This window comes from Neofelis nebulosa, chromosome 5 (genome assembly GCF_028018385.1).
Source record: "Neofelis nebulosa isolate mNeoNeb1 chromosome 5, mNeoNeb1.pri, whole genome shotgun sequence".
NCBI classification, from domain to species: domain Eukaryota; kingdom Metazoa; phylum Chordata; class Mammalia; order Carnivora; family Felidae; genus Neofelis; species Neofelis nebulosa.
In genome coordinates this window covers 4,734,598-4,755,938 of record NC_080786.1, presented here as the reverse complement: position 1 = coordinate 4,755,938, position 21,341 = coordinate 4,734,598, and the positions used below count along the sequence as shown (strand labels likewise).

The 21,341-nt window shown below is 49.7% G+C and overlaps 1 protein-coding gene across 3 annotated transcripts in view; it reads right to left on the bottom strand.

Moving 5' to 3' along the window:
* Positions 1-21,341, bottom strand: part of STAC (SH3 and cysteine rich domain) — a 139,704-nt gene that overhangs the window by 66,172 nt on the left and 52,191 nt on the right. For 2 of the 3 annotated variants that reach the window (XM_058729349.1, XM_058729348.1), the window contains exon 2: positions 15,503-15,782. In XM_058729349.1, the coding sequence (XP_058585332.1) occupies positions 15,503-15,782 (280 nt within the window). The remainder of the gene's footprint in view (positions 1-15,502; positions 15,783-21,341) is intronic. The other variant, XM_058729350.1, reaches the window with a different exon arrangement.

Genomic DNA, 21,341 nt, shown 5'->3' with positions numbered 1-21,341 from the left:
TGGACGCTCAGCTGACTTGAGTTCTTTATGGGACTTTCATTGACCTCTTCCTTCTCGGGTAGAACTATTATTGGTTTCCTCAATTGGATTTTCCTGGCACTTTTTATAGGCCTTGGTGCATATATTTACATGTGTATGTGTCTCCCCAGTTATTTATTAAGCATCCCATGTTTATTACCTATGGAAAGAAAAGAAGTAGAACATCTATGCAAGAGAAAAAGTCAGAAATATTATGAACATTTAAGATTAGCTCTTCGATTTCTGTACCTCATTTCTCTTTCCCAGGCACCTAAGGCAAGGCCTTCCACATAAGTCGTAGCGACTTGCTGAGTGAAGGGTGTCACAGAATCTAGTCGGGAAGATACCTTGGTGCCTCACAACTGAAAGTGTGGCCCACAGACCAGCATGACCGGCACTGCCTGAGACCCTGAGAGGAACGCAGAATCTCAGGATCCAGCCAGACCCGCTAAATCAGCTAAGTCACCAAGACTTCCAGGTGATCTGCATGCATATTCCACTTTCGAGAAGTCCTGCCTTTGAGATCAGCAGCCCAGGGATGGCAAATACACGGGACAGGGGCTGAAGAAGCGCTTCATTCCGCATACATGGCAGGCATCACTCATCCGTCACAATAGCATTCTCACTGCACGACAGGGCAGCTAGAAGCTTCTCTGGGCTATCACTGCCAATCAATTAGTATGGAAACCAACTTGCACCTCCCCCCAGATCTAGCAAGCGCTCTCATTTTACAGATGAAGAAACAGGCCCAAAGAAGGGAAGCGGTCTGACCAACATTAACCCCCTCCTTCACGGCAGGGACGATATTAAACTACCACTGTCCAGCCTCTTGTGCTCATGTTCCTGCCCCACCGTGCTGGGAAGTTAGGCAGACACAGCTCGAACCAGGACCTATCATTCTTTCTCACCGTCCCCCCAAAGAGCCCTAGGTTACCTGTCACTGTCCTCGTGCTGTGACGTATCAGAAAGAGCTCGAGCTCTTCTGGACTTAGAGCAAGACGGCCTCAATTGCCCCCAACCTTTAGATATCGCTCAATACTTAGAAAGTTTTCTGCTAAAGGGGGAACCAGGGAACATATTTTCCATCGCAGTTGCACTCTAGTCACGGGACCTTGATTAAAAATAACCCATCCTCTCTCTCCCCTACTTGATGGTGAAACACCATCAAGCAAGCAGAAAGGACCACTAAACACCGCGCAGACCCCTGGGCCATCTTTCCCCGCCTATATCCCCCACTCCTTGCTACATTACATCTTTCCAACCCCCTCTAGCTTCAAAAAAAAATTAATGGCATTCATTGTTTATAAATGCTTCTCTGTTGATCTTTCCTATTTCGGTTCCTGACTGCTAGTGGAAAAACTCTCCCCACTTCCCCCGCCCCTCCCGCACTGAGCTTTAAATATAGCAACGGGAGTTGGGTTGGCTCAGGGCTTTGTGTTTGGAGTCCACAGCCTCTGCCCTCTGGGTCACCAGTTCACGTCGTAATACCCTGGCCACCGCGCTTTCCTTCTATCACGTGAGTTTGGCTTAAATTTTTGCGAGAAGACATCCTCCTTAATGACCACTTTCCCACGACCATCTGGGAACTATCTGAGCTTGACATCCCTGACCCCGGTATGGATGATCCCGGCTGCCCTGTCTGCCGCCTTGTCCGGGGTCTCTGGTTTTCACACTCCCATTCGCTTTCTTCGGAACTGTTCTAGCTTAAGGCTTGAGCACTGGCATTTCTCCTGAGGGGTCCCTAGAAGGGACTGGTCAGTCTAGGCTTCCTCCTTCTCTCCATCCCCAAAGTGCCTGCCTGGGAGTACCAACCTTTTGTACATAAAGACGGCTTTTGTAACACTGCCCAGCTTTTGAGTTTCGAGGTCCACAAGGAATCTTCACACGTATCACTTTATTTGGTTAGTAGTAAATCCCAACAAGTCGGTGGAGGTCTACCAGCTGTCCGAGGTCACTCGCTCTACCAAGAGCGGAACCACCCCGGCTCCTCTGTCCCATTCTGCCCCCCTCCTGCTCTCTCCCGCAGGTCTGTATTTTGGGTTTATTCGCAGTGATCCACCAACAGATGTTTGCTAGTGTGCCCACTACTGTCAGGGGTAGTGAGCAAAGTTTCACTTCCTATAAATCTAATGGGACAAAGCCCTTGCTCCTTTGCCTTTGTTGGCTACTGGAGGTTTTAGAGTAAGTGTCAAGCCGGGGAAGCTTCCGTGTAATTCTTCAGGCAATGGGAGAGTGGAGCATTCCTGAGAAAGGCAGGAACTCACTGTCCGTTTGCTTTCAGCTGAGGTTTGGCAACAGAGGAGGAGGTAGAGATGGGTTGAAAGAACACACCTGAGGGAGTTCTTGAACTAGTTCATGTGAGATGTGCTGGACGAAGCCTGGGCTGGGGCGGGGGCAGCGGGGGAGAGAAGTCGGCCCGGCCTGACTGCAGAGAGGTCAGTGTGTGGGGTTTCTGGAGGAAGGGGACAGGGTGGAGTCACAGACTCTCCCTGGCCAGGAGCTGAGCGCGTGAAGGAGCCACCTGCCCCAGCAGGAATGGTCCCTCGGTGAATTGGCAGATTTTATGGGCCAAGATGCTGCTCTGCTCCACTGTGGACGTATTCGAGCATTCTGGCATCGCCAAGGCCTCTGGGCAGCCAAGTTCTGGCCGTCGAAGTGAGAGACTGGGCCCACGGAGAGAAGGCAGGCGGGCAGCAGCCCAGCCCCTCCTCCGCCCTCCCTCCCCCCCGGGGGGAGGGTGGCAGGACAGGAAATGGGGGGAAGCAAGGAAAGTTACTATAACCGGACACTACTGCTTTTGGACGCGGTCTCATTTAATCTTTATCCCAAATCTACCAGAATAGGCAGTTTTGATTTCTATTTTTAAAATGGGAAAACAGATGCTCAGCCGATGTTCCCCGAGACGTCCTTTTCACACAGGGATACCAGGCGGATCGCATGCAAAGTGATAGAGGCCTTCGGGGTCACACGGAGGCCAGTTTAGTGCCCCACCTCGGTTTTAATGAGTAACTCTCGTTCCCTTTTGTGGCATGAGAACAGGGTAAAGGTGACGCTTCGGTCTTAGGCTGTGTGGCATCGTGGACCGGCTGAAGCGACGTGAATTCTTTTTTTTTTTAATTTTTTTTTTTTTTTAACATTTTTTATTTATTTTTGGGACAGAGAGAGACAGAGCATGAACGGGGGAGGGGCAGAGAGAGAGAGGGAGACACAGAATCGGAAACAGGCTCCAGGCTCCGAGCCATCAGCCCAGAGCCTGACGCGGGGCTCGAACTCACGGACCGCGAGATCGTGACCTGGCTGAAGTCGGACGCTTAACCGACTGCGCCACCCAGGCGCCCCAACGACGTGAATTCTTTAAACGATGTTCTTGCTATGGCAATGGCAGCACACCTCTCCCTGACCGAGGGCGTGGGTGCACGTGCGATGCGCACACGGGGGCCCTCCCGCATTCGTCTGTGGTCATGTTGTCGGGGTGTGGGGGGCAGGGTAACCATAGACTTTTGCATTTTCTTGCCAGGTAAGCTTCGAGTGTGATAGAATAATCTAGGCTTTGTTTCCTCTCCTTCAGCAACCAGGCAGTGTTTGGTAAGCTACGAAGGAAATGCTTTCATAGTATTTAGCAATGGATTTCTCCCCCCACCCCCACCCCTATCTGCAGTCCTTAATAGCTGGGTCCCAATGCACAGGTGTCTCCCATAGATACACACACACACACACACACACACACACACACACGCCCTGCCTGATGCTTTGAGTCCCAGATACACACAAAGCGCTGCCCGATATTTTACTACCAGCCTAGTTCTGTCACTTTATGATGTGGTATCCACTGCGGCTGCACAAGCCACGTTCTAAAGTAGGTCAGTGGAACATTCTCCGTGAAAGCAGCTGAATGGAAGCGCAGGATACACATCTTCCAACAGGTCTGCATCTCCCGTGTTCACAGCAGGAGACGGCCCGTTCCCATGGATCCCTAGTCTCCAAGCACAGAATTAACAATGGAACGGATCCAAGGGCAGGCGGCCTCCCTATATTTGTCGTGACTTGGTCTGAACCTCAAGCAGGAAGGCATGAATCAGCAGTATCACAGTCAGGCAAAGGTTCTGCCATCTCGAGTTTAGAAAACTCTCAAGGCGTATCCGGGATTCAGAGAGGTGCCCACTTTCTGACTGCTCCAAGTCTTCCTGGGACGATTCCTTCTCCCTTCCTTCTGTCCTGGGCACCTTTTTTATTTCTTGATGGACGGGACAAAGAAAAAAATGTCTGAAGCCCAGTGGATCATGGGAGAACATGGAAACACATGTATTCAGCATATATTTGCTATGATATTACTAGATATTACTAGATCACCTGGCTGGTGATCTACAGGGAATGGCTAAAAACTGAACAAAAGACCACCTTAAATTATCACTCTCCCCTCTCTGATGGGTTATTCACGCAGGGAAAATACTTTCCTGTATTGTCCCTTTTTTTCTGCTAAGTTATAATCTTAAAAGACTCCAAAAATGCCAGTATCTTCTTTGGGGCACACATAACATTATTCTTCTGGGAAATTATTGCTATGCTGTGATTCAAGAAATCACCAAGGCGTTTGCAAACATCATGATCTATAATTTAAGAGGGACAGTTGTTTTCTTTTGGCTGACTTTTTAAAAATGACGTTCCCCCCAATTGGTACATGGGGGAGAGGAAGGAACAAAAAAACTTAGAGGGGGAAGGAGCCAAACCATAAGAGACTCTTAAAAACCGAGAACAAACTGAGGGTTGAGGGGGGTGGGAGGGAGGGGAAAGTGGGTGATGGGCATGGAGGAGGGCACCTGTTGGGATGAGCACTGGGTGTTGTATGGAAACCCATTTGACAATAAATTTCATATTAAAAAAAAAAGACTTTGGCCAATTACTAGTAAAACAAACAGTCCACAGAAATAAAATCATGCCTTCTCTTTGGGAAATGTTCATATTCTGGAGACCTTCTCCACTTGGTCCCCTTTCTTATTCTGACTAGTCATGAGATGTTTAAGGATGGGGTGTAGGAGGGAGACAGGGTGTATGTCTTCCTAATACTAGCTTGGGTACATTATGAAAAACAGATTTAGGAGCATATGCATAATTATGGCCAACATGCTACTAAGGTCTAGACAAACTAGATTCTGACAGTTCCTCTGGCTTCCTGACTTCCTCAAACTGGTCCCGAAACGGGGTTCAGCTATTCTCCCAACAGTGATCTGGCTTCAGGACATCCCAGTCGGGTCACCTGGACGGGGGTGGGGGGATAGCTTGGGAAGGCCCGTGAGAGCATCGTGAGAGGCCCGTTAAACCCACCTTGTCCACCGCACGCCATGGTCTGCCACGGAAGGAGGCCCAAGGGGTCTTTAGCTTAAAGTGGGAGGGGCTCCTTGTCAATTCTTCCAGTTTCTAGATACCTTCTCTCTCATTTCCTTTGCTACCTCCCAGGCTCCCCACCTGAATTAATGAAGACGTCAGACATCAGCACAGGGCCAGGCACATAGTCGGTGCTCAATCAAAACGGAAGAATGGGTGGGGAATACAGGGAAGCGGGGAATGGAACGTCACCATCCAAGTCCTTGTGAGAGGTAGTACCAGACAGGAACTGCCACCCCGGATGATCCAATTACTGTCATAGGGCAGCCGTTTCCAGATCTTTAGATTTCACAGACTAATAGAAATGGGGAGAGCCAGCCACTAGCCGCAGTGAAAGCAGACTGGTCAGGGAGACAAAGCCATAGGACATGGCTGAGGGATATTTGCAGAAACTGCAAGAAACCCTGAGTTGCTTTTCGGTCGGCCCCAATCTGCAAGAGGTTTATTAGCCAAGCAAGTGGCCCCGTGGCCATTCACTCCTGTATGCCTTTGGTACTGAAAATACACACCGGGAAACTGAGACACAAAACAAAAACAGAGCTTAAGAGTGGAGACGTTATGTAATAGAACAGATGGTAAATACTGAAATCAGTTACAATTAGAACCGTCTAAATAGATGTATAATCTTATTATAAGGTGTGCATGTATCTTAAAACTTATTCTCAAAGGTCTGACTTGCAAAACATTGGAGTTGTAAAAGTAAAAGTCTGGATTGACAAAAGTGACACACTTACTTGAGTCAGGATTAGAAATCTGGTAAGTTATCTGGAGTAACGGAGAAATCAAAATGTCATATGTATTTTCACCTTTTAATAACCTGAGAGGCGAGGAAGAACAGTGTTCTGGGAAAACCTCAGAGGTAATCATTAGGACAAGAGCATATTACATATCTTCCCAAACACGGGAAGTTATAAAAGGAAAAGAACACACAAGCCACATGACTAACACACACACACACACACACACACACACACACACACACACACACCGGAAGGAAACAGAAAACACAAAATAGAAACTGCATAGTAACAGACAGAAGGAAAGCCAACTATTTCACTCAGAGCAATGAATGCGAATCCATAAATCTCTTTGAATTTGGAATAAAAATTCAAGTTGGGGGAAAAAAAAAGAAATCTAAAGTCCAATTATGTTGAGTTGCCAAAGCAGCACTTAGATAACGTGACAAAAAAAAGGTTTAAAGTCAAAGGTAGATAAAGGCAAATATACACAAAACAAAGTTGGGGGTTTTACTATAACGGTGGGAATTCAGGACACGAGGGTTAAACAGGATGGGATGGCCTTGTATTTGTATGTGGCTATAATGCAAAATAAAGATATCCCTGTTATGACCCCCTTTGTGCCACCTTTGCGTTAAAATATGCAACAAAAAGGGGAAATGCGGAGAAATGTCACGGAGGAAGAAATAGGCTTCTGTGTCAAGCTTCCTTTAGGGCAGGCTGAAGCCTTAATATACCTGGGGATGACTTTCAGAGGGATTAGGAATTTTCCATATTCTTTCTCTGTTTTGTTTTTAATTTACTTCTGTTTCTCTTATTTTTAAGTTTATTTATTTATCTTGAAAGAGAGACAGGGCACGTGCATGCGGGGGGCAGAGAGAGAGACAGGGAGAGAGAGAACCCCAAGCAGGATCTGCGCTGTCAGCATAGAGCCCCATGCTGGGCTCGATCCCACGAACCATGAGATCATGACCTGGGCCAAAATCAAGAGTTGGGTGCCTAACCGACTGAGCCATCCAGGTGCTCCAATTCGCTTCTACGTCTGTTGGCGTACTTCAGGGCAGACTGGTTTTTTCCCACCCACTAATTAGCATTTTCTAAAACCTCCGTGTGTGCAATGTGTGTGCTACCTGCTATGGGAACGGGCACATCAGGGAGACTCACGTCTTCAAGCGGCTCACCAAAGTCTAGGCTGTTTGAGGAACGGTATGAACGTTCAGGGAAGTAGGTGGCCACCAAGGAACTCGAGAAAGCACTGTAACTGGGTCTTCGCAGGTCTCAGAATGGGACAGATGGAGAGGTGGAGCAGGAAAGATGTTCCACAAGGAAAGACAAAACGCCAGCACACTGAAAACGGCTCCCAAACCACGATCGGGACCGTCCCCAGGGAGCAGGATGTCTGGGGAGGGGGGGGGGCTGGTCAGGGGTCTTTCATTTTCAAGGCAATGACCTGTAGGTCCCACGAGATGCCCCAGAGCCTAACACCAGCCCACACCCCCGGCTGCCTCCACGTCTGCGTGAGACTCCAAGAAACCTCCTTCCTTGGAGCCCACCAGCATCCATGGCTGTTCAATCTCCCCTGGAAGGAGCGTGGATTATTTTTTCTTGTAAGTCGTTTCCTGGGAGAGATGGCTTAGCACGTGGCAGCAGGCATCACATTTTGGGGAACCGACGGAAGAAGGCAGCTTAAAAGTATTCTCTGCCCCTTTAGTTGAAAGGTGCGGAGTCCAATGCTCTCTGAGAACACTGGTCCTGAACTGGAGTCTTAAGAACTCTTTAACGAATTTGCCTTTGTGAGCACTGAGAGGGCTTTCTGAATTGAGATACAAGCCCCACCCTCTTCAACAGCAGCCAAGTGGAATCGGGGAAAAGTAGGTGTCGGGATAGAGCACTCCGTGGTTATAATCCCTCTGCTCCACTGCCTGTTCTCCACTGATAACGCTCGGGAGTTTCCAGCATCGCAGGACTTCAGAATGCTAACGCGGGCTCCGAATATCCAGAGGGAGCGCAGTGCACAGTGTTTTCCAAACATACACTTTATTGGGGGAAAATCCGCCCCCTCCCCAAATCTGCAGAGCTCGCTTCTGGAGTTATTTTTAGAAGCTCTTCCCTTCGGTGTCTTTCATCATTGTGGACTTGAGAACCCGGAGCGAGTTTAAACCCTCTTCTGGATGGGATCTCTTCAGCTCCTGGAGGACCCTGATCGTGCTCCCTGAAGGCTTCTCCAGGCCAAACACAGCCACGCCCTGCGAACATTCCTCATCTGGTAGAGTCACCATCTCCACACCCCACCTGTGCTCCGTATTTTTTCAGTCAAATACGCCCCTAGCATCAACACGATTCTCTCAAGGGGGCCAGAGGAGCAAAGAATACAAAGAAATGACCTCGGTCGGACCGGGCGTTATATTGCAAGTTTGTCCTCTGGTAAAAAAAAAAAAGTAGCAGTTACATTAGTGCTACTTGGAAGCAGTGAAGACACCAGAGGAGAAGGATCCCGTTGGACAAAGCACCGAGGTCTCCGTACTGGATTTTAAGACGGACACGTACCATGACCCAAAAGAAAGCAATCTACATGAAACTTAAGAAAAAGGTCCTAGAGAGCATTTGTGATTTTTCTCATTTAGAAGCTGTACAGCTGCTAAAACAATCGTCTGGTCAACCGACTGATGACAGCTCAGAGGTTTCATTCTATTCTAAGAACACACAGATGTGACGTTTGCTTTTCCATATTCCCCTTGATTTCTGTTTTGGCCTTTCCCATCAAGAGACGACTTCACTGGCGAGTCAACACTGTCTTGTCTTTTTAGCTTTATGTACAAATGTATATGCATCTCTCTCTCTCTCTCTCTCTCTCTCTCTCTCTGTGTATGTGTGTGTGTGTGTGTGTAGTTTTTTCTTCCATTCAATGTTTGGTTAATATTTTATGGCTGTTTTTGAGCAATCAGATGACGTCAGAACAGGTCAGGAAACAGTTAAACTAATGGTCAAACGAGCATTAGCAGACAGGCCTTGGACTCATGTCATGCAAGATATCCTCATGTTATAATGTTACCATGTGACCGTTCATTCTGATGGTAACACGGTGTTATAGGTACATCAAGGCCACGGTCCATCTGCATTTTATATTCATTCGTAGTGGAGGACGCTTTTATATTGCATCTAAGATTACAGATGTAGGGATGCTGTGAGTGCCTTGTCCAGATCTGAGTTCTTTCTCCTGCCGATGCTGTGACTGTTCGGTCTGAAGCCAACTCCGACCGCGAGCACGCCCCTGCCCTGCCTCTTCTGCGCAGGGCAGCAGAATCCGAATCCCTTCTCCTGAGGGCACGCTCCACAAGAAACCACTCTCACAAGAATCTCTACCTCAGGTCCAGTTCTGGGGCTGCTCACCTAAAACTAAGCCAGAGTTATTTTCCCCGGCGGTCACCACTCGGGACGGTTTGAAGGCGAACGATTCTTTGTGCAGTGACTGTATAAGCAACTTGATATGTCAAGCACGGATGTCCGGCTGTTTTGCTAAATATGTGTTTAGGAAATAGAAGCCCGTTGGATAGGCTGTCTTCTAAGTGGATGCCAACTAAGAACATTTAGTTAATTAAAAAATAGTTTGGGAAACAAGGCATGAGACAGTCAACAGGAGAATGGAGTCCTTTGGAAAAAAAACCTCTTTAACTGATGGAGTGGACTCGTGCATTGAGATAGTTATGGTGATAGGTTAGATATGGTGATAGTTATTTTGACTTGTTCAAGTCTCTGAAATTTCAATGAGAGGCAGAGTACCGCAAGCAGACTCAATGCTCTCCCAAAATGAGGGTGCTGTTGATGGAATACATTTAAGTTGATACACGATGCAGAGGAGTCCCCACCCCTCATGCCCATGGCCAAAGCCTGAGGGCGGCCAGAATCGATCCGCTTGGTGGGGAAAAGATGCCCATTAAACCAAGAGAATTCTCCCAGTCTAAGGCTGGGTCATCAGTCTTCTTGACTCAAAGGCTGGGAAAGTCAGCACTGGGGCTGAGGTACACCTACCTATTTCTCTTATGTCCCATGAAAGGTTGGGTTGACCATCTTTGGCTTGCAGAGCTGACCCATTTTTCTAGAAGGGGACAGCCTAAGGAGGTGATCGTAAAAGGTAGCCATGTCCTGGAGGCAAGATCAGACTGGCAGGAGGGCCTGCCACAGTGCCTGCTCAACCCAAGGGTCTGTGTGCCACATTTGCAGGGGAGGTGCAAATCTGAGGACAAGGGCAAAGCTGGCGACTGGGAACGAGCTATAGAGTGAAAGAGCTGAGGAAATTAGCAACATACAGGTGGGGTCCTGGTTTACTTTCACTGGTAGATGAAAATGTGTAGCCTTCCCAGCTTTAGGGCACAGTCAGGCAAGGAACAAATGTGACGCCCTGTCAACCCAATGAGTGTCCATTCCAAATTAGAAATCCTAGACAGTGAGAATGCCAGGTTCCTTTTACTTTTTATTTTTTTAAAGAGTTTTCATTTATTTTGAGAGACAGAGAATGAGAGAGCAGGGGAGGAGCAGAGAGAAGGAGAGAGAGAGAGAGAGAGAGAGAGAGAGAGAGAGAGAGAGAGAATTCCAAGCAGGCTCCATGGTGTCAGCGTGGAGCCCCACGTGGGGATCAAACTCATGAACCATGAGATCATGACCTGAGCCAAAACCAAGAGTTGGATGCTTAACTGACCGAGCCACCCAGGCGCCCAGATTCCTTCTGTTTTTAAACAAACATCCATCAGCTAGAAAACCTCACAAATGAGATTTGACTTTTCCTGGCCATCATGATGTAGCCTTTGGTTCTCAGCTGAAAGGAAAAAAAACCTGCTCTAATACGTTTTCTGAAATGTCACTCTCAGGAGATAGCAGCAGATAGTCTTTCCCTGGAATCTGGGATATGAAAATGACCTGTGGCTGGAAGGAAACGAATCTTCAGGTGATACATGTAGAGACAGGAGGCTAAGTCTGAAGAGTAGGGAAAGAGAAAGGGGACAGATGGACTGTGCCCTGCGATCCCAGACTAGCGTGCTCCGTGCCTCGTCTCAGGAAGTGAGGACATTTGCCAGCCTCTGCTTCACGTAGCTTCCTCTCCTCACCTCCCTCCTTGGCCACCTCCCTTTCCCCCTTCTTCCTGCCTCAAATTGCTTCTCTCATTCTCCTTCCTCTTTCTTAGAAGGAGCCTGCCTTCTTTACTTTTGCTTTCATCTTGGAAAAGAGCAGTGCGCCTTGATGATGATTTCTTTAGATGTTCATTTATTTTATTTTTGAGAGAGAGAGAGAGAGAGAGAGCACAACCAGAAGAGGGGCAGAAAGAGAGGAAGAGAGAGAATCCCAAGCAGGCTCTGTGCTGTCAGCGCAGAGCCTGAAGTTGGGCTGAATCTCACCAACTGTGAGATCATGACCTGAATGGAAACCAAGAGTAGGACGCTTCACCGACTGAGCCACTAGGCACCCCTCTGTCTTTTTCAAGATAAAATGGCAGCTACAATATAAATTTAATTCTAATAAAGGAAAAGTACAGTGAGAATTCTCTTCAGCACAGGGCACATCTCTTGGTGATTTTCAAGATGGGAGTCCTTCAAAATTGTTGCTGTACTTGAGAAGTACCTAAATCCTCCCTTAGGGTATTGATTGTGACATTCTTCAGAGGCAAACTCATTTCTGTTACTCATTTTCAAAACACATGTTCCTTTGTCTTTTCACACTGGTCACAGTGAGATTTAAACTAGAGACACAGCATCACCCATTTAAGGGTTATGAATAGCACTGCCTTGAAAAGGCCTGGTGCAAATTTGTGTGGAATTGAAAGTGATGCATTGGACTTGGAAGAATGTTAGGCAGACGCACAGACTAGGTTGGAGGCCAAGTTTCCTCAGTGTCCTGAGCATGGAACACGAGATCCTCTCCCACCATGCTCACAGTCAGATCCAAATCATCACTTCCAGATGGAGAAATGGAATGGAAGGGTGGTACAGCCCCCAAGATTCGTGCAGTCTACCACACAAAAGAGGTTCGATAATCAAGAGGCCGCCCTAAGTAAGCACGGAGGAAGATTGGATTATGGACCCCATTCTTCCCCCCTCCCTGTACCTGTGCCTCTGGCCAGGTGGCTCTGAAGTCCCTGCCACTAGAGGCTGAGAGCATTTCTCCATTCCTTGGTGTGGGCTGGGTCCACAATCCAATGCCACCAATCCAAGGCTTTAAGAAACTTTGTATGCCTCCACTTGTCCTCACCATGAGGAGAGCACAACCTGGCTGGTCCACTCGTCCAAGGAAGGGGTAAGAGAAGAAGAAAAGCATATGCGATGGCAGCCAAACCCCAGCTGATCTGAAGATGCCTGAGTAAGAGTCAAAGAAGGCTACTCCAAGTGTTGGCGTTTGAGAGGACTTGTTTGTTACACAGCGTTACTGAGAAACCCCTGAGTGACACAAGCGCGGCTCTGAAATGTGGCTTGTTCTAAGGAAGAAAATGAATAATGGTGGCTAGAAAATGAGAGTGTGAATGGATAATGGTTCTCTGAAGATGAGGACAGCCCTGTGTGTCTGTTTGCAAGACGGGAAGATGTTCCTCCCCATTCTGAACATCCCACTCCTTAACCGGGTCTCGGCCAAGCGTGAAGGGAAACGTAGGATCCTGCCTTCCTGGCCACATTGGAAACCACTGACAGGTCCAAGCTTGGCGACGACAGACGTGGGCTTCTTCGGGAAGCTCAGACATTTCAAATCTCATTGTGAAGACTATCAGATAGATAAGGAAGTAAGAAAAGACTTTCGGATGACCATGGCCTGACAGATGTTAAACTACTCAGCACTCACAAGGGAAGCCATTCATTCACAGGTCAAGTGCCTGGGGTAAGTGGGTTATAGTCTCACTGAAACTTGCCTTTTAACTTTGCTCCTTGTTCCCAACCCTTTCCTCTAAAGCCGCATAGCATGAGTCTCTTGACTCTCCCAACATGGTACTTGAAAACACAGCTGCACATCCCAAGTCTCGTACACACCAAACTCCCAAAGCTTCCTTAGGATTTTGTTTGGACGCACCGCTCACCATTCCGATCACTCGTCTAGACACCCACTCGCTTGTCCATATCCCTTATAAAATATGAAATGGAGAATTAGAGACAATCCTCGATGTGAACCTAAAACACTGCCATGTAGATGAGGGGCTTCCTAACGTGTGGACGTTATTTTTCCAACTATTTATGACTATTAAGCTTAACTTTTTTCTGTAAAACTAATTTGGCTTATCCTGTGAATAGATTTCTCTGCTTCAGGAGAGTAATGACCATTTTCTCCTCTAATGATAACCAACTCCAATGGGCTCCCTTTATGGAGAACCTTCTAGATGCCTGGTGCTTCCCATCTGCCGGCTCATGAATCCATTCAAAACCCTGAGGTTTTCATAGCTGTATAGAATGAGGACACAGGTTCAGAAAAGGTGAGTCACTGGCACTAGGGCACACGGCTGCATGGGGTTCAACTTCAGGCTGATTCCATGAACGTAGTCTTTCTACTATCCTCACCCCCTCACCTCATTTTATCTGGGAAGGGAAAGGCTAATTATGTCATGGGAATAGGCAGGAGAAAAATACGGGTCAGCGTTCTCCCCATTCTGTGCACTGACCAGAAAGGTGTCTCTTTGCCCACTCCAAATGAAAATGGCCTCTCACCATGCGACACGACAAAGCCATCGGCTGGAGTACGACAATCACGTGACTGGCCTCAGAACCCGGATGGAAAGGAACCAACAGAGGCCAGTCTTGTGATCTTCAACCGAAGTTTTCTTCTATGATTGTGGTGGACACTGCTGATGCCTTGCCTAGATACCCCTACCGGGTGTCCGGGGGCAGACGAACGGCCTCCCAGAGGCGTCCCCCTCCTAATCCCCAGAACCTGTGACCATGTTACGTTACACGGCAAGGGGAAATCAAGGTTACAGACGGAAGGAAGGCCGCCAGTCAGGTGGCCTTGAGACAGAAGGATTATCCAGATGGGTGCAAGAGGGGCAGTGAGGACCAAGGAGACGGCAGTGTGAGAAAGACGTATCTGCCATCATAACTCTGAACACAGAAGGGGCCACAGGCCAAGGTGTGGACAGCCTATCAAAGCTGGAGAAGGCAAGGACATACACTCTCCCCTAGAGCCTCCAGAAAGAAACGTATCTCCTGACACCTTGGTTTTAGCCCGCTGAGACCCACCGCGGACTTTCAACCTCCAGAACTGTAAGACAGTGACTCTGTGTTGTTTTAACCTCCTAGATTTGTGATAATCGGTGACAGCAGCGAAAAGCCCCGACTGCTCTGGAGATGTGTGTGCTGGCTCCCGATGGCCCACAGCGACCCCTTTCTCCAGACAACTGCCTTCAACGGAGCATGAGCCACTGGACCCAGCGGGTTAGGAAAGGGCCTCCACCATGGGAGGAGGGAGGGGCCACTGCCAGCAGGATACAAAAGGCTGGCCTCCAGGAAGGCCGGGCTGTGTAACCCTGGAGCCAGACTCCCGCCATCCTCGGGCCCCCTGAGAGCAGACAGAGGCCTGTCTCCTTGCGCTTTCTTCCTGTTCTGCAGTGACGGGTCAATTACCAGGGTATGCTGCTGCTCTTGAGACAACGGGTTCAAGTTCACTCTGAATCCCGCCCGAACTGCCTGTAGCTGGGACGTTTCGGGGGGTCCTTCCTGTCATCTGGGCACACCCCCTAAGACTCTCAGGCTGCCGCCACGAGCGGGTCCGTGCCAGGCACAGAGACGTAACGGCGGCTCCATCACCTTTCCCGCCCCGTTCAGTGCCTCCCCCAGAATCATCCCCCCGACACCTGCCCGTCTGGCTCATCTGCTTGTAATTCACCAAGCAACAGACCCCCCTCCCCAGGCTGCCCAGACACACGTCGCCGTGCGCCCTGGAGCGGATGCTGTGATGTGTCACTCGAGCCCCCCTGCAGAATTCCACGCCCAAGCGTCCCACGTCTTGCTTGCCGCCCACCGATTCCCTCTGTGCCAACTGCCCTTGGCTGAAAAGAGCTGCTCCATTCAGGATCTTGCCCCCTCCCCAAGGGCTGCCCGTACGCAGTGAGAGGTGAGGCAGGGGCACCACGTCCCGGACCTCCAGCCTCCAAGCAGACGACCACACAGGGCTCCCCGGGGACCCGGCCCAAGTTGCACCTGCTTCACCATCCAACGCCTCCCCCTGCCCCGTCCTGCCTCCCTTCCCGTTGCCCAGCTATCGATCCCCCAAACAACCTGCTCTCGTGCACGCCTCTGAGGCTCGGAACCCGTCCTGGAACCCGGACCCGGGCCGCACCGCTCTCACCGGCCTGTCCGGCGGGCGCGGGGACCTGGAGGTGGGGGTGGGGGAGGCCTTACCCACGATCATGTGGTTGCACACATCGCAGAAGGTGGGCTTCTTGAAGATGTGCTCCTGAAAGGCGTGGGCCTTGCCGCCAGCCCCGGGGTGCAGGGCGGCCCTGGTGGGTGTGGACGTCAGGCTTCCGGGCGCAGGGAGCGGGCTGGAGCTGGGGCTGACCTCGGCCAGCACGTCCGCCTGCAGCTTCACGTCGCTGTCGGTTCTCTGGAAGAAGTTGTCGGCGCTTTTGCTCCGTAAACTCTTGGTCTTGAAAGAAAGCGATCGTTTTAGTTTCTGGAGCTGCAATGCAATGACAGAACACGCTCTTACGATCGATCATGCAGACTCAGGCTGTGGGGGTGAGGTCGGCTGCAGACACTTGTGCCATCCCCCCCCCACCCCCCCCCCCCACCCCAGGACACCCTGGGACCCAAGGAGGCTCACGCGTCCCCGCGTGGGTGGGGCGAGGTCAGGGCCTGGAGGGAGTTGGCCCGCTCTCTCCCCGCCCCCTCCCGAGCCAGAAGACCCGAAGAGCACGCACGGCGCCTGTGCTTCTGCCCCTGCTCCTGGAGGTCCTACCGGCGTGCCATCAGAATGTCCCGTGACACTGGACTTTTGACACCACCTGCCTTCTGAATTTGAATCACTGGAACGACTAAGCGTTCGACCTTCTGGGCTCGGTGGCCGCGTCTACGATGCCAGGACCTCTGCTGGATGTTCTCTCTTACGGTCACTTAGCAGCCACCCATCTCTATACACAGCAGAGCAAGAGAGGCCGCTGCGTGACTGGGAATCCACGTGGCCAAAGTATCCACGGAACACGAACTAGAAACTCTCAAGCCTGTGTGGGTCTGAAGCGTACGGACGGGTAATCTGGGCGTGGGCATGTGCGTGGGATTATCTGTCTGACCTTCTCTGCCTTTCTCCCTGCTTTGCTGCTGGGTTTTGGCCATGGCAAACGGGATCGTTTTTCCTTTGACCTCAGAATTGGAATTACGAAGGGTTAAAACGTGGGTTTGGCAAAGCCTTAATTTCCGAAAGGTCTGGCTTTGGTCCGGTCTGTACCACCAATCTAGCCTTCACATTGGAGCCAGAAGGGTCTTTTGGAAACACAGATGTGAGCATGTGAGCCTGGGGGGTCTTCATGAAGTTTCTTGAAGCTTCATGAAGTCTCCTTTGTTCTTAAATCTAAAGAGACGCTCCTTGTCATGGGCTCCAGGGACTGGCAGATTCTGGGTCCCCATGACAGCTTGCACCAGTGTGTACCTTGCTCTGTCCATGGCAGCCACGGTGGCCTTTTAGAAGTCCGTGATATTTACTATGCTTTCTCCTCACTGCCCCTTTTGTGCAAATGTTTCCCTTTCGCCCAAATAAGAGGAACGGAGCGCTTAGTGGCTGTGTGGTCTGCGAGAGGTCACTTTACCTAGAAGGTAGTTTCCTTTCGTAACTGAATGTCCAAGGGGACTCTGCCTGTCGCCTGGAATTAATGTCTTTGACCCACAGCTGCCGATAAAAAGGTGGTAAAGCACACTCGTCTAATAAGGCCCCCTGCAAGTGTGGTCAACCCCCCCCCCCCCCCCGGGATATATGAGATGAGTTGATAAGCCCATGCCAAACCTAGTCACCTCGGCATCTCCCCTCCAACCTCTTCCATAGAAGATCAGGAAGATGTGGCCTTCGGTGCTTGGGGTAGACTGCAAAAACGCCCCAATTTTCTACCGTTCCCCTTCCCCATTCGCCTCTGCAATGTGACTTTGCAGACCCACCAGTCCAAGGTAGTGTATCTCCTCGGTCCTTGGATCTTGTTGGTTTGGGGAATTTGACCGAGAGAAGGTGGCAGAAGCAATTCCGAGTCAGTTCCGAGCCCAGACCTCAAGCTGCCTGGCATGCTCTGTCCTCCCTCTTGGAAACCAAACTGCCATAGGAGCTAAGCCAGTGCAGCCTGAAGGATGATGACGGGCACACAGTCCCGTCACTTCCCATCACATGAGTAAGACCCCTGAAGCACAGCCACCCTGTTTCCCTGCGTGGAATAAAGAGTCTAGATGAGACCAGAAGAACCGTCGAGCTGAGCCCTGTCCACATCGCCAACCCACAGAACCATCAACTGAAGAGATGACTCGTGTTTGAAATCATTAGGTTGGGTGTCTATTGTGTGTAGACGCAATACGTTGCTTCTTCCCACCTTCCTGGAAGGTGGTGGGATTGTCATTCCTTGCCCAGGTGATGTTGGTTGTGGCTGTGGGAAGCCAGGGAGCCATCCAGGGAAGAGGCCTGCAGGGCCCTCTAGCGGAGCCCCACTAAGGCCAGCGATGAGGCATCATTAGCCAGAAAGTTGTGGCCGGAGAAGCAGCAACACCCTACATTACAAGGTCAGAGACAGTGGGCCCTTTTCTCTACAGCCCAAACCCACCAGAGGAGCTACAAACATCAAAGGAGGAGGAGGAGAAGCTCACAAGTTCTTTGGGAGTTGTTTGTTCTTGTACCATAACCTGGCCCATCCGGACGGATACAGGGGAGCAGGGCCGCGCGTCCTTGGGAGCCCTGTTATTTATTGTGAAGAGGACCTTCCCTATCTAGCAAAACTAAGTGACACGGGGCATGAAAAGCACTCGCTGAAACAGCCACACCAAGGTGGGGACCCGGAAACCAAAAAGGAGCAGAACAGACCTTCCTCACTTCCGTTCCTTCCAGCTAGGAACCGGGCGGGTGCCGGAGGAAGGAGGGATTAAATAGATGAGACGAGAGTTTTATTTTAGACAGATTTTTAATAAATTCAAGTGACCAGGAAGTTAAGGAATCTGCCAAGATTTTCTCATGGGCTGTGGCAACCTAGGGCGAGGGTGGTTTATCAGACTAAATATCATCACAGAGAAAAATAAAGTCTTTTTCTGTCTCCCCTCCCCCTGCCCCCCATGGAGTTCTGATGGTTCAATAAATGGGCTACTCTCGTCTCCAAAACGGAACAATAGCACCCATTCTGATGATAATAATGGCACCTACCCGGAGGGCTTCACCAGGCGCCCCTTCTTTATCTTCCCAATCATCCAGAAGCATGGCTGTTCTCCCCCTGGAGAAATGGCCCAGGGAGGTTAAGGAATTTGCCCGAGGTCACACAGCTCACTTGAGTCAAGACCAAGGTTCAGAATGAAATTTACCTGCCTCTAAACCCACCCTGTTTGCACTGCCAGTGATTGACAGGTGAGGGAGGCGGGATGAGGGAGAGTTACCCCTCACCCCCAGGGGGGATGGAACTACTCTTGGTGTACGTTTAGAATGGGAAGGGAGGTGAAGCAAAAAAGCAAATGTATATTTTTGGGAGCTATTTCCTTTATTTTATGTCTTTCCAATTTTTCAGAAGTAGTAAGGGGGGAGGGAATGCCTTTTTATCAAAGGGAGCATCAGACTCCCCTTTAAGGCTTCTCTAACAGACCGTGCGTCTCTTCCCTGCTAGGACCGGGAAGGTGATGGGGTGTTGCTTATGTACGTCCGGTCTGGTCTCCCTCCTGTGCTCATGTGCTTTATTTCTGCCCTCAGAACCTGCCAAATATGGCATTCTGTGTTCCCTGGAAGGTTAGCATGATGCCAAGACACCTGTAGCATTTTCCTTGTCCTGGGGGATGCGGCTGGAAATTGTGTCAGACTTTTCAGAGCCTGCCTGCCTGTAGAGCTGGAGAATTTGCCTCGGAAGCCAATGTGACAGCTCTTTTTCAAGTGGACAGCTTAAAAGAAATGCCTACAAGTTAAACAAAGTCTGAGCAGTGAGCTCAAAGGAACACACTTTCTCCAACTATTCCCAAGAGGAAAAGCCAGATGGGAATATACACAATGCAGAAATAGAAGCAAACCCTGATAATAGCGGGAACCGCAAAATGATTAGCTTCCATGCCCCACTGCCACAGCCCGGCTCCTTTTATAATAATAATGGTTGAGGGAACAGATACTCTTGAGTACTTTGCCATTTGCCAGAAATGGCTCTATATACTTTAATTCATGTCATTATCCTAGTGACGTGATGAGCAAGAGATCATTCACTGATTCAATAATTCATTCAAGGAATATTCATTGTGTCACTACTATGAGCCCGGCCCTGACCTTGGTTTTGCAGACACAGCAGCGTAAGAGAGTAAAATCCTTTCCCTTAAGGGTTTAAGGTCTAGTGGGTAGAAACAGAAAGTAAATAAATAATCAGAGATGTCCGCAATAGCATTTGGGTAGGGATAAGAGCCATGAAGGAAACAGAAGTGGAGCCAGGCTTTAGGAGGTGACAAGGAAGGCTTGTCTGGTGACACCGGAGCAGAGACACACAAGAAGCGACGTCATGAGGCACTGTGGAGAAGAGCATTCTGGGTAGCGGGGGAAACCAAGGGCAAAGGCCCTGACAAGGTGGCTGTTTGAGGAATACCAGGAAGTTAGTGTGTCTGGGGCAGAAGGTGGAAAGACAAAAAGGGCAGAGAGGTCAAGGGTCAGCTTCATGCTAGGCTTGGCAGGCCAGGGCAAGGGCCTTGGAACGTATCCTGAGGGTGATAGCATGAGCAGGGAAGTGACAAGGTCTGGCTTGAATTTCCAAAGGGTTGCTCTGGCTGCTGTGTAGAAAACAGACTATAGGAGGCCAAGATGGAAGCTGGGAGACCAGTTAGAAACGCTTCCAATTGTCCTGGGAGAATTACTTTTGGGTTGGCTTGGCAGAGTTACAGTACAACGTGGCTGAATTTGGGGTATATTTGGAAGGTGGGACCAAACTGGGCCTGCTGAAGGATTAGACGTGGAGTGTGAAGGCACGAGGGGGCTCAAGAATGATTTCAAGGTTTGGGGCTTGAGCAAGTGGTCAAATGGAGGGACTATTTTTTCAAATAAAGAGCCCTAGAGAAGAAGCAAGTTGGTGTGGGCAAGTGGCGTTGGGGAAAGTGAGCTTGACGTGCTTATGTGGAATTTCACGTGGAGCTGGATATGTGACCCCCGGATTCAGGCGAGAGGTCTGAGCTGGGGAAATACACGTGCAAGTCATGAGCACGTAGGCAGTACTCACAACCAAGAGACTTGATGAGATCACTGCGGTTAGTGCGACGCTGAAGAGAAGTCCTCTGAGGAGGGAGACCTGGAGGTCAAGAAGATGAGGGACATATTACAAGGTCAAGGAGATTGAGGGAAAACAAAGGCAGCTGAGAAGGAGACACTGGCGAAGAAAGAGAGGGAGGTTTTAGAAGCTCCGGGAATAAAGCGATTCAAGAGGAAGAGAGAAGAACGAAGCTTATCCAATAAGTCACGTGAGGGCTAGGGGTTGGCTTGGACAATGTCTTTGGGGGACCTTAACGGGAAATGGCTGTGAGCTGTGGAATGAAGATCCATATCCAGAGCTCTCTCAACTCCAGAGCCCCTTCGGTCAAATGGACTTCCGTAAGGTTTTCCAACCCTTGACGTCCTCCCCAGTAAAAAAAATCCTCTGTTTGGCGTGCCCCAGCTTCCTGGTGCCAGCTGGAATGGTAGCGATCATCCATGTGGATTATTGAGGCAATCTCACCAACATCTGACCCATTCGTGGCCTGATTTCTTTTTAAAAAATATTTATTTATTTTGAGAGAGAGAGAGAGAGAGATGAAGAGAGAGTGCTCAGGCACAAGCAGGGAGGAACAGAGAGAGAGAGAGGAAGAGAGAGACAGAGAATTCTAAGCAGACTCCACGCTCAGCACAGAGCCCAACATGGGGCTCGAACTCACCACCTGTGAGATCACGACCTGAGCCAAGCTCAAGAGATGCTTCACCGACGGAGCCACCCAGGTGCCCTGAAGCCCGATTTCTTTTAAGACAAACAAAATCTATTCCAGGTCCTGATTGGCTTCAGTTTGGATGTGACTTCAA